This window comes from Gossypium arboreum, chromosome 6, assembly GCF_025698485.1.
Source record: "Gossypium arboreum isolate Shixiya-1 chromosome 6, ASM2569848v2, whole genome shotgun sequence".
Classification (NCBI taxonomy): domain Eukaryota; kingdom Viridiplantae; phylum Streptophyta; class Magnoliopsida; order Malvales; family Malvaceae; genus Gossypium; species Gossypium arboreum.
In genome coordinates this window covers 1520625-1534741 of record NC_069075.1, presented here as the reverse complement: position 1 = coordinate 1534741, position 14117 = coordinate 1520625, and the positions used below count along the sequence as shown (strand labels likewise).

The 14117-nt window shown below is 30.8% G+C and overlaps 1 protein-coding gene and 1 pseudogene across 1 annotated transcript; one reads left to right on the top strand and one right to left on the bottom strand.

Annotated features, from left to right (window-relative positions):
* Positions 1–847: 847 nt before the first annotated feature.
* Positions 848–3529, top strand: LOC108458744 (coatomer subunit zeta-2-like; annotated as a pseudogene).
* Positions 3530–4790: 1261 nt separating this feature from the next.
* On the bottom strand, positions 4791–9313 carry LOC108459728 (boron transporter 4-like). The gene is made up of 14 exons (XM_053029961.1): positions 8991–9313; positions 8468–8594; positions 8296–8378; positions 8024–8216; positions 7813–7951; positions 7566–7731; positions 7306–7472; positions 7048–7221; positions 6864–6959; positions 6662–6778; positions 6189–6508; positions 5802–6084; positions 5581–5718; positions 4791–5170 (listed from the first exon to the last, which is right to left on the bottom strand). Exons 2-14 carry the CDS (start codon positions 8569–8571, stop codon positions 5138–5140), a joined length of 2013 nt encoding a protein of 670 aa, XP_052885921.1. The 5' UTR covers positions 8572–8594; positions 8991–9313; the 3' UTR covers positions 4791–5137.
* Positions 9314–14117: the final 4804 nt, after the last annotated feature.

Below are 14117 nucleotides of genomic sequence, written 5' to 3'. Positions count from 1 at the left end.
TTAATGCATTCAGTTTTTCCATTTTTCTCCCTTTTGGTTGTGCTTTTTTATATTAGAACATGAATGTAAAATATGAGGATGCTTTTTTATATTCATAGAAATTGGATATGGATATCTAAAAAAAAAAAAATCTCAAACCAACTTAGATTTTGAGTTATATAAATAATAAGGTTTGAATCTTAAACCTGAAATAATTGTATGAATCGAATAGATGAAACATTGTGTTCATATTTAACTTAATTCTAAGTAAATCGAGTGGTGAATCTGAGAAAATCGTGATGTATATATATTGGTACACATGCTTCTCGTCTAACATACATTCATTAGACCTCAACAATTGTGACAAAGCCCGTCAAACATACGCTTAAGGCATGTTAAATTCAACCGTTTCGATAAGTTGCAATCCATATCAAGTCACATAATTAATCTAACAAAATATCCACGGTGAATGATAAACTCATCAATTGAAAGACGACACATAACTTATAAGTGTTCTCTTAAATACTCTCCCGAAACTAGAGAGCGATACTAATCTATCTACTATCACGTCCCTCTCATATTTAAACTTCTTCCAAAAACTCGAACTCAAGCAGTAAACCCATTGCTTAAAGTGAGTTCATCCATGCCTGACACCAGAGTTTGATCCACAAGTTTGTCTGTGTGGTAGTATAGTGTATATGAATGTATGAATTTGAACCTTCATTGTATATAAAAAGATATTCTTATCGACTCTCTACAGCCTTTTCTCCCTTAACTCAATCACTTCTAGCTTTTGACCCATCGGATAAATCGAGTTATATATATATATATATATATTCCTATGTGATGCTTATTTGATTTAATTTTATAGAATTCATGCCCAGCAGTGAAGAACATTTTAATTCTGGATTCAGAAGGGAAACGTGTAGCAGTAAAGTATTACTCAGATGAATGGCCAACAAATAGTGCTAAGTTAGCCTTTGAAAAATCTCTCTTTGGTAGAACACTCAAATCAAATGCTCGTACTGAAGGTAATCATATTACACGGATTCGAGTGTTAGTATTGTGTATGTATATATATATAACTCGAACATGTTAATTTTCTTTTCAAAGTTTTTTCATGTATTTAGAGAATTTTGAAAGATTATATACTCGTACTCCGAACTAACATCCGATCCCGAATAAGAATGCAGCTGAGATCACAATCTTTGATAGCAACATTGTAATCTATAAGTTCGTCCAAGACCTACATTTCTTCATAACTGGAGGTGATGATGAAAATGAACTTCTTCTTGCCACTGTGCTTCAGGGACTATTTGATGCCATTGCTCTTCGTTTGAGGTTCATTTATTTGTTTTTTTATGTATGTATGTATGTATGTATGTATGCCTGCATGCATGCATGCTTTATTTCAATTGTATCCTCAATGTAGGAACACAATTGATAAAAGGGAAGCACTTGAGAACTTAGATGTCATCTTCTTATGCATTGATGAAGTTGTGGATCAAGGGTACGCATGTTCGTTCCTTTGTTCATTAACTCATGTTTTTCGATACTATCTTAAAAAATCATCATATTAAGAGGCGAAGATAAAAGGGGCAGGCAATGACTTTAGCCTTAACATGACAAAATTTATGCAATAATTACCAATTAATATAGTGGTAAATTTATACTTTAATCCCTAAAATTTATTATTTGTTTTTGGCCATTATACAATTTTCTAACTTCGGCCCCTATCATACTTATGGGTATGCATATGATACAAATTTGAACCAAACATTTAACCTAGTTATCTCATGAGTTTAGGATTTGAATCCTAACATCGATAATTCTTCTCCTATTCAAAACTATGATCCCTTTTAGAGAAAAAAAATAGTATATACAAGGGGCCTTAGCCTCCTTTTTATTTATAAAATATTCAATTTAGGCCTTATTTAAATAAAATTTTACTTTCACCTCTATACTTTTAAAATTTTATTTTAGCCTAAAACCGAATTTCTGACTTTGCCCTTGAGTATCTACCTTATAAGAGTAAGCAATAACTTAAGATATCATCCATACCAACTTATATTAGCCATACCAACTTGTATATAGGTTTAAACTAGTTTCTTCGTATGTTACAGAGTTCGAAATCTCAATATCTGCAACTCTTCTTTGTCTTTTACAAACAATTTCTTTTTCATTGAAGATCTGAATAGGCAGAGTTGTTTATTTTTTTGGCATAAAATGAAGAAAATAATGTATTTTTTTTTCTTTTGTTGTGGAACTAGGATGATACTTGAGACAGATGCAAATGCAATTGCAGGAAAGGTGGCAATCCAAAACATGGATGCTTCAGCAACATTATCTGAACAGGTAACATTGTTTCGATTTTTTTTTCTCGAAAAATTCTTTAAATGTATGAAAAATTTGAACATACTCTTCTTAGACATATACCCATATTCGATACTCATATAAAAATTCGAGTAAAATAATTTTAGTGTTTAGGTACAGGTACAAAAGAAAGAAAAAAATTTAAGGAGTTAAAAAGATAATTTTTCCATTATATTAATTTATAAATTTTTAAAAATTTAGGGAGGGATCAAGGCTACTACTTATTCTTGTTCCTGTTTAAGGGCAGTAATGGGAGAAGGGGCTAAGACTAGAGGTGTTCATGGGTCGGGTTGGGTCAGATTCGGGTCGGGTTTAACTAAAAATTTAGACTCATACATTGGGTTTGGGTTGGGCCGGGCCAAAAAAATGGGCTTAAAATTTTACCCAAGCCCAAGCCCAACCCAAATAAAAATGCTAAAACCTGGGCTCGGTCCACCAGTATTAATTTTTATATTTTTATATAATTTTAAAATATATATAATACATCAAAATACTAAAAAATTAAAATAAATATTTTCGAACAAATTGAAAATAAATTTTAAAAAATATGTAGACTTAAATAGCATTAAAATATATGCGACTTAACAAGTAAACACCTCTAAAATAATAACAAAATTAACAAATACCTTTAAAATAATAACAAAATTAATAATAAAATAAGTTTTATACAATATCTAAACAATAACAATAAAATAGTAGCAACATAATAGTAATATTGTAGCAAAATGGGGAGAAAATAACAAGAAAATAGCATTAAAAAAAAAGTAGCATATTTTTTTGTCATTTAGTGAATTCGGGCCGGGCTGGGCCCCGGCCAAAAATACCTTACCTGGCGCTCGGCCCTTTTTTTAAATGGACCTTATTTTTTTGTTCAAGTCCATTTTTTGAGACTATATTTTTGCCTAAACTCTCCTACATTTCAAGGGCTTTTTAGGCGGGGCAGTAGCTTGACCCATGAGCAGGTCTAGCTAAGACCCCAAACTTTTTAAAATTTCTTATGGTGCCCTTAAAGTTTTTTGAAAATTTTAATTAGACTCCATAATTTAATGCCAAAATCCTTCACTAATTATATAGCTAATGTTTTTTTTTTTTATTTTTTATTTTTATAAAATTGCAGACAATAAGTCAAGCATTGGCTTCAGCTCGTGAGCATTTGACAAAAACCCTTCTAAAATGATTTATTTAAATAATATTTTTGTTTATTTTTAATATCCAATTAATCAAAAATAAATGAAAAACATTGTAATTTTACTTAATTTACAGTGTCAATTGTTTTGGAGCATAGCCTGCAGGAATGGGAAATTTTAAGCTGAATTTTATATATTTGTGTTATTTGAATTCAAATTAATTGGGGTTTAATTTATTTGGAGTTGAATAAAAGAATTAAAAAATATACTATTTTAAGGAAAATATTTTATTTTATGTCAACATGATAGAGTTCAATGGATTGACTTTTAAGGGAAAAAATCGATGTTAGTATTTTAATTAAATAATTAACAGTATTAATTATTTGGATTAACTCAAGGTGTAGCTAAGATGCAGGCAAAGATTTTGGTCCCTTAATTAAATGGATTAACATCAAATTCAGTCCCTCTCAATTACAAAGTATTTAATCTAAACATTCAAAAAAAATTACCTTTCTTCCCGAAACTTTTAAAATTTTAAATATATATATTTTAAATATTGGTGAAAGCATCTCTTGGGTTCCTTCATTTTAAATGAGAGTATGTCGGTATAAACCTATACCGACGATACATATTTGGATGTTTGTATAAATTCGGATATGGTTTGGGTCATTTTGAATTTTTTGAGTATTTTCCATGTGTGTTTTATAATTTATATTTAAAGATTTGTGGTTGTTTTTCACAATAATATCATCTTTTAAAATTTAAATTGTATTATATCATCTTTTAAAATTTAAATACATATTCTCTCTTTAATAACAAAATGTACTTTTGAATTTAAAAATATTGAATAATTTTATGACAATTTGATGTAAGAATCAACTTCGAAAATCCCAAGTTGAAAACACTTATAACAAACCAAGTATTTCTTTCTCAATACCCTACTTCAAATGTCATCATCAAATAGATACAACATTGTCAATCGAAAATCTCTCTGGTCTTGAAATTAATCGTATTTGCACGTATAATATTAGCCTCAACAGGTTCTTTTGTAGCTAGTACTGCAAGTAAAATGCTTTTCAGTGACGAAATTTTTGGTGGATTTCAATTTTGTCAGTAAAATTATTATTTTATTAGCAGCTAACTGTTGTGGACAGAATTTATATTGAAAATGACCATTCCCCAATTGGTTTTGTTTTTGGTGTTATTATTAAGTTAAGGTTTTTAGTATTGGATTAATGGTTTAATTGGTCAAGTTATTAATTTGTTGGGTTGATAGATTCATATAATTCAATTAAATAAATTATTAAAAAATTTATAAAAATACAAGTAAAAAACAATTCAACTGAGTTTTAATCTCATTTTTATCAGTTCACGAGTCAACTGGTTTAATGCCTCTGACTGACTGTTCTAGTTCTGTCTGGACAACCATGGGGTTTTTTTCAGCTAAAAAAACAATAAAATAGATTTGCCTGTTGAACGAGGAAAAAAACACATTACATGCATGGTTTTGTGGTTTGCATGGAAATAGATTTACATTTTACATATTTGGAGATAAAGTGGAATTTTTCAGATTCAACCATGGAGGAGAAAACAGAAAGAAGGGAAAACATCCGAGAAGCCTATATGATGTTCGTGTTTTTCAACTCGATCTCTCAATCTCATTCTTCCTCAACAATTTCCTTTGGTAAAACCTGCAAAATACAAATACAAAAAATAATGTTTCACAAAATTATTAGAAAGATAATCATGCATGAAAAAGCTAGTTACGTTATTCATGTACGAGTATAGTAAGATTATTTTAAGTTGATTCATGTATGTGAAGGATTTTTCAAGATCATATCCCTATGTATTAAACACGAATGTAAAATATAGGTAATTCAAGAAAAATGAAGAGTTAAAAAGTAATATAATGAAAAGAATATCATGCATGAAAAAGATATGTTACTCAATCTGAAGTAGAGTGTTGGACATGGATATGCATATGTCCCACGTACGGTTAGATTTTTTTTTTCCGAGTTTTTTCATGTATTTGGAAGATTTTTGAAAGTCAGATCATTGTACTTATATGTCACACAAGATATGGAAAGCCGGAGCATCCTACCTGGCCCTTCCGCTCCTCGCCGAAGCTAACATTTCGGAGCTTTAACTCTCCTCTACTTGTTGTCAACTCATCTAATAACTCAGCATCAAACCTTTCAACTGGATCAGCCTCATTCTCAGGACAAGATATATCCGTTTCCTAACAAAAAAAACTCAACATTTTTAGCTGTTTTTATTAGTTTCTTATGGCTCCATAGATAGAAAATGACCAATAGCAAATACCCTTGAAGAGAAGCTGAGGGATGTTCTTGGGACGGCACCGGTAAGTTCCTCGTATTCGGCTGCATCGAGTTCACGGAGATAACTTGGGAGAATGAGCTTTGGGAGAATGTATTGCCTTATGATGATGAGAAGGAAGAAGGGCAATGGAAACAAGATTCCAGCTATAGGAATCCATGTTACACCAAAGCACACGAGGAGATATACCAACTGGAAGAGTGTAAACATAGTGATAAATCGGTACGGTACCGACTCCACGAATGAAGCATGAACATGTTCCAACACCCTGCAAATTTGGATCATTGATGCAGAAGGGAATCAGCAACATTGCCTAGTAATGTGTTTATTGTGAACAATCAAGGAACTAGAAGCAAAGAGAATGCTGCATACTTGTATCGCCGGCTAGGTGCGATGAAGAGAAGTAACATCCTTTCCCAGAACTGATTCCCGGGAAGACTATCGATGGCCATGTACGCGAAATATCCCCAAAGAACCGATGTAGGTATCAACTTGATTACAGGCATAGCAAATGCTGATGCAGCAACTAGGAGTGACTGCAAAAGATTGCTCACTCTCTGTTCGTTAACTCGAACCGGCAAGTAGGCATCGATATGCTTTTCGGGATCAAATGTTTCCTTTTTGATTTCTCCTTCATTTTCACCTTTCATAACAACCTTCTTCAAGTCTTCTAACTCTTTAGCAACTGCAGTCTGTAATTGGAAGTTAAGGTCAGATGCAGGCATTGTGTAAGACTTATCTGTATGTATTCGGAGAATACGGACTGGCAATTCGGGGTTGAAGCAAAACTTCAAGCTGTGGACTAAAATGCCATTTGCAATGTTTCAAGATAAAGGATCACTTACTTCTGGACTCTTGTCCATTTCGATGAAGACCGCTTGCATCTTGCCGTATATTTCGGAGTTACTAGCTTTCTGCTTTACGCTTTCTTTCGCAGTCTCCACCATTTTTCGTCGAATGATCTGCATTTCATATATGAAAAATTATGCATGTAACCAGGTCAATTATGTTTGATAGGAAACTTTGCTTTAGAATGTATGTATCCACCTGCCCTTTGAGAACTGCAAGGCTCTTAGTATGCATGGGAGACTGTGGTAGGACTCCATTCGATGGAGGGAGGCCGATTAGTCCGCAAAGTAAAGTCTGCAAGCATGTTCCAGCGGTAAAACGTAAGTATACGATAAGATTGTTTATAATTCGGGTGGTGGTACCGTTCGAGCATGAGGTTTACCATGAATCCGAGCAGCAAGATGTCATAATGATATGCAGACGGATTCTTGAGATTGAATTCCTTTTGTTGTGCCAGTTGCGAAGCAACGCTGTGGTCAAAAAAGTAAAGTCCCGCAACCATCACAGCTGGAATAAATGCAGCAAATATGTACAATGCAGGAATCCTTCCCATATCCTGCAATTTGATTATTTATAACACTGTCAACCTTGAACCTTGTAGCCTTTTCTTGCAAGACAAACGATAATTGAGTCTGGTTACCTTAATTATGGTCCAATGTTGTAATGATGCAGATTCCCATGCCAGAGGACTAAAAAGCTTTCTTGGAACCCCAGATGGAACTTTGCTTGGTACACTAAATGACATCGCTGTCCATACTACAACCATTAAAGGTACCCCATAATCTGCAATGAAGCTTCTAAACCACCCTGTACAACATTCAGCAAACATTTATGGGAGCTTATTTCGTATACTAAATCTGAAAATAGTCAAATGCTATGAATATTGTTTTCTTGACAAACCTGTGCCATACCACCATGACCTCGCCCTTCGACTTTTCAAGGCGGTATATAGAAGGCCAAGTGAGAATATGATTCCCAACAAGCCATTTGTGTAAAGCCATTGAAATTGATACTTCTCTAACTTTGCGTCTTGATGTTCGGGAACTCGAAACTCACTCACAACTCCCTGCAATCGAATCATCAGTACTCAGTAGGTGTTTAGAACTTTATATAGTAGATGATTTATTTTCTTTTGATCAGATTTTACCTTGATAGCCTCTTGAATAAACAGAACAGTGATTAACATGCCGAAAAGCTCACCTGCAATCCTTGTGAACCGATTAATTACCGTGCAAGCATTGAATACTGCGAGCAGAAACAACAAGAGAGCAGTCCAAACACAAACCCTGCAAAACATTTATCAACTTAGAAGATCAAGTACTTCCCAAAACTTCCACAAAACCAGAGATTCATTTTACCATCCGGTCCAAGCCAAATATAATTCCTGCCTCAAGTCATCTCTTCCTTTTGCAAAGTTATACAAATATGTATACATGATAACAGTTGGCTCTGCAACTCCAAGAATCAAAAGTGGTTGGCCACCGAATATCGAGTGTAGAATACCGCAAAGGGCAGTCGATGCCAACGTTTCAACCGTGCTTAGGGTCCCATCTACACCCAAATCCATGTTAAACATAACCTTTTAACTTCACTATTGAAATACTGTTTCATGAATGGAACAGTGACAAACCTGTATCTCGGCTCAGTTGCTCGCCGAAGGCGATAACGGGGAGAGCAGAAGCAAAGAAGATATAGGTAGTTGGGGCTAATATCCTGCAAAAAAAGAGAGTAAATATTTGAATATATACCAAAATTTACTTTCATGTTAGACATTTCATCAAATACATAGAGATTTATTATACCCCAGTCCTGAACGAAGACCAGTAATCCAATCTTGTTTATAGCAACCTGTTCTTCCTTTAACATCATTTGCAATACCCTTAAAAGGGGCTCTCAAGTTTTCCATTTCTGGTGGAAAAGATTAGGAAACTGAAATAGAAAATATGAACCAGTTTGATTGTTATTATATTGAAGAGTCATATTTTTTTTTATGAAATTCTAACAATTTAACACACACAAACTTTGACTTGGAAAAAGAAAAAAACAGGGCAAGATTTTTCAATAGAAAACTTTGATTTTGCTTTCATCATTATTTTCCTGTCAACCAAACATAACATTTGAGCCTAACATGTTTAGTTTCACTTTCATAACCCACCCACCCCTCATATGATAAACTACATTATAAACATAAAAACATATACATGTACATATATGCATTACATGCATATATATATATATATATATATATATGCATAACAAATGATTCAAAACATGCAGATTGGTTTATAGACAAAGATTTGGAAAAAAAAAAGGCAGGGCTTTTACCAGAAACCAAATAACAATAATAATAGATTGAGGGACGATGGCAAAAAAAATGAAGAAAACAAAGGCAACCAAAGAACAAGAGTTTCCCTACATGTCTTTATAAAACAGCAGCCAGTCTCTGGATGTTAGAGTGGGGTTCTAAGTTCAAACTGTTACTGACAAACTAATGCTGAGAAGAGAAAGCAATAGCCAATGAGATTGGCCAAAAAATTGTAGGGAAATTTCTTGATGTTGCTTCATTTTGGTGGTGCCTATTCACCTAAACCCGACTTCCGTACGTCATTTTTTTTTCAATAGGTTTAAATTATTTTTTTATTTAAAAATCAAATCGGATGAACTAGTTCAATAACTTAATCGATGTAAGACTTAATTTTCTAATAGGGTGACATCAAGAGTAGGTACAGGTCTTGACTTAAAAATGATAAAACCGTTGAATAAATTTCTTTTAAATTTGTGAGGTTATAAGATAATAAAATAATAAATTTATATTTTGATACTTCTATAAATTTATGTTTTGATTTTGGCTCCTTTTTTAAAAAATTCCAGCTTTGTCTATGCTGTTTTCGTTTTTCAAATGAGGTAAACAATTGACTACAAAATATACTTCATTCTCATGATCGAAAATCAAACTCTCGACCAAATAATTAAGAGACGAGAGGAGATACCGTTATAACACACCTCATTGTCGACTCAATTTATTCTCTACGCTAAAAAATAAAATAAAGGATAATTTTTCTTTTCATTTGCAATTGAACCTCAAAAAATATTTTATTTACAAAATTATAAAAATATTAATTTTATTAACAAAAAAAATATTTTTTATTTTCCAAGGTATCTACCGAGACAAGTCCAATAACTAATTCTTCGCATTCCATAGTCTAGTCTTCACCTTTCATATGTTTAGTCTTTGACTATTTACATTATTATGATTCATATGATCACTTATAATAATATTAAAGGCAGTACGAATAAACCAAAAACGTAATTTAATTATATATCTTATCACTTTCAAATTCATTATTAAGATTAATATTGGATTTTGAAATTTTTTTTTATTTCTCAAAGTATTTTCCTGAGCGAGTCTACTAATTAATCCTCCGCATTTTATAAACTCATTAAATGATAGATGCTGATCACGATGCTGATCCCGAGTTTTAAAGCTGTTCCATATTCAAATCGAGGATTGAACCTTCAACTACTGATTAAGATAAGAGATACCCTTATCATCTCACCTGACTCTCGTAATTAAAATTTGATTTATTTTACCTATAATTTTAGAGTGTTAATTAATCCAAACGCACATGGAGATGAGAATCTAAGCTATTAATATTTTAATTTTCATAAAAAAATAAATGTATTTTGTTTTGTACGGAAAATTTTGAAAACATAAATAATAATTAATTTATTTAAATATTATCATCAAACTTTGATGTCAACGAAAGCTTTGTTTATTTCTTATTATCATCATCATATCATTCATTAGATATGGTAGTTGAGTTTTGAGTTTGGACGTATATGCCTTTACATGTTCCTTATTCTTAAAGTACTTTCGTGTTCAACACGAGTGTTCAAGACATATTTGAACATAAGTATGAGAATGTATTTTTCACAGATGTTATAAAGCAAAAAAGGGAAAAATATCCACCTATTTATGATTAGATTTAATTATAGGTCGAGTTATTTGTCAAAGTTCGAAAAGTACGAGGATTTGAGCAAAAATATAAGTTTGAAAAATGAGTTTGGACAAAAATAAGACCCGTTTTCTAAATAGGTTAGGCTTGAGTAGGAACTTTTTTAGCTCGGGCCCGGCCCGAATAAGCCTAAACTTTTTTCCTTGTTATTTTACTGTCATTTCGTTATTATTTTATTGTTGTTTTTGAATGTTGTATAACCCTTATTTTATTGTTAATTTTGTTACTATTTTATAAGTATTTACTTACTGAGTTGCAACTATATTAGTATTGTTTAAGTATAAAGACTTTTTACTATATTTTAATTTATTGGGAAATATTTATTTTAATATTTTTAATATATTTTTAGTATATATGAACCCAAGTCATCTTTTAAATTTACCATTTCAATCAAAGTCACATTTAATTTTTACATTTATTGTTAGTTTGGACCTTATTCTCTTTTTTAACTAAATTTGACCATAAATTTTTAAAAAGAGTCAAATTACTTTTTTTAAATGAAAATACTGACTAAGACAATATTTTTTAACAATATTGGTGCGACAACATCTACATGTACTTTTATTCGGCATGACATTATCTGTTTTATATGTCATGTCAACAAATAATTTTAAAAATATAAAATAAAAATATTTAAAATTCAAAAATTATAAGAAGTTCATAAATTTTCTAAAAATTTAGTATCAAGAACACATGGATTGCCATTCAAGTTACTATGTTTAAAAATTTAACGTTTTAGTTAGTATTTCTATTTAACTTTTTTTGAAAGGTTGATGGTCAAATTGTCTTTTCTTTTTAAAAGTCGAGGGCTAATTTTAGCTAAAAAAAAAAAGAGACAAATTGACAAAAAAATATAAATATTGAGAGTACGAATAAACCAAAAACATAATTCAATTATATATCTCATCACTTTCAAAGTCATTATTAAGATTAATATAAGATCTTGAATTTTGTTTTGACTTCTCAAAGTATTTACCCGAACAAGTCCAGTAATTAATCATCCACATTTTATAGACCCATTAAATGGTAGATGTTGGTCACGATGCTGGTCACGAATTTTAAAGCTATTCTATATCCAGATCAATGATTGAACTCTCAACTACTAATTAGGATAAGAAAGACCCCTATCATCTCGTCTAACTCTAGTAATTAAATTTTAATTTTTCTTTACCTATTATCTTAGAGTGTTAATCAATCCAAAAGCACATGGAGATGAGAATCAAAGCTATTAATATTTTAATTTTCATAAAAAAATAAATGTATTTTGTTTTGTACGGAAAATTTTGAAAGCATAAATAAATATTTTGATGTCAACGAAAGCTTTGTTTATTTCTTATTGTCATCATATCATTTATAAGATAGAGTAGTTGAGTTTTGAGGTTGGAAGTATATGCCCCTACATGTTTATTTTTTAATTAAATTATCTTTCAAATTAGATCTAATCATGTGCATGAAATGTTGGAACCAATGTTATTTGAATTGTTCTTAAAAGTACTTTCGTGTACCACAATATCAGTGTTCAAGACATATTTAAACATAAGTATAATAATATATTTTTTAAAAATATTATAAAGAAAAAAGAGAAAAAATATCGACCTACTTATGACTAGACTTAATTATGGGTTGAGCCATTCGTTCAAGCTCAAAATCCTACTCGGAAAGTGAGAGGATTTGTGCAAAAATATAAGCTTGAAAAATAGATTTGAAAAAAAATTAGTTCCGTTTTCTAAACGGGTTAGGTCTCGAGTAGGAACTTTTTTAGTCTGGGCCCGGCTAGAATAAGCCTAGAGTTTTTTCTCTATTGCTATTATGTTGTTGTTTTGCTGTCATTTCGCTATTATTTTATTGTTATTGTTTAGATATTGTATAACTCTTGTTTTATTGTTAATTTTGTTACTATTCTATAAATTGTATATTTTTACGATAATAAAAATATAATTTCATCATTTTAGTAGTCTATATCTTTATAATTATTCAATGATTAAATCAATTTTTTTATCATTTTGAGGGGTCAATGTGTAATTTTACTATTACTAATTTATAAAGTTATAAATTATAAAGGACCATGGCCCGTAGCCTCTATTACGCTACACCATTGGGATAAGACCCTAAACTTTTCAAAATTTCTTATGGTGCCCTTAAATTTTAAAAAAATTAATTAGACTCCATAATTTAATGCCAAAATCCTTCACTAATTATATAGCTAATTTTTTTATATAATATTTTTAAAATTTTGAATATACTCTTTTTGACATATACCCATATTCGATTCTCATTTAAAAATTCAAGTAAAATAATTTTAGTGTTTAAGTACAAGCATAAAGAAAAAAATTAAGGAGTCAAAAGAAAATTTTACCATTATACTAATTTATAATTTATAAATTTTAAGAACTTAGGGAGGGTGAAGGCCACAACTAGACCTGATCATGGGGTTCGACCCGAAAGTTGTTTGAAATGTGGGAGGGTTTAGACAAAAATACAGACCCAAAAAATGGGCTTGAACAAAAAAATAAGGCCTGTTTAAAAAATGGGCCGGGCCTCAGGTAATGCATTTTTGGCCCGAGCCCAACCTAGCCCGACTCCACTAAAGGACAAAAAATCTGATTTTACTATTATGTTGCTACTATTTTGTTGTTATTGTTCGGATATTGTATAAAACTTATTTTATTGTTGATTTTGTTATTATTTTAAAGACATTTGTTAATTTTGTTATCATTTTAAAGACATTTACATTTCATTGTTAAGTTGCATCTATTTTAGTGTTATTTAAGTATATATATATATATATATATATATATTAAAATTTATTTTCAATTTGTTAGGAAATATTTATTTTGAAGTTTTTAGTATTTTTGATGTATTATATATTTTTAAAATTATACAAAAATAATATAAAATTAATATGAGTGGATCGGGTCGAGCCCGGGTTTTAGCATTTTATCCGGGTCGAAATTAGGCAAAATTTTAGGCCTATTTTTTGGCTGGACCCAGACTTAGCAAACAGGCCTAAATTTTTAGTTGAGCTCGGCCGGCCATGCTCACCTCTAGCCACAACCTATCCTTGCTCCTATTTAGGGGCAGTTATGGGTGGAGGGGGCCTTAACCCCCAAACTTTTTAAATGGTGCCCTTAATTGTTTTTTTTTAATTTTAATTAGACTCTATAATCTAATGCCAAAATTCTTCACTAATTATATAGCTAATGTTTTTTTTTTTTTTTATAATATTGTAGACAATAAGTCAAGCATTGGCTTCAGCTCATGAACATTTGACAAAAACCCTTCTAAAATGATTTATTTAAATAACATTTTTGTTTTTTAATATCCAATTAATCAAAAATAAATGAAAAAATTGCAATTTTACTTAAATTTTTTTGTTTAATCTTAATTTACAGTGTCAATTGTTTTGGACCATAGCCTGTTTGAATTCAAATTAATT

Coding starts and splice junctions, on each gene's coding strand:
- LOC108459728 (XM_053029961.1), bottom strand. CDS start 8,571: ATGGAAAACTTGAGAGCCCCTTTTAAGGGTATTGCAAATGATGTTAAA. Junction 8,379..8,467: donor GGTCTTCGTTCAGGACTGGG/GTATAATAAATC, acceptor CTTTTTTTGCAG/GATATTAGCCCCAACTACCT. Junction 7,732..7,812: donor TTATTCAAGAGGCTATCAAG/GTAAAATCTGAT, acceptor ATTCGATTGCAG/GGAGTTGTGAGTGAGTTTCG.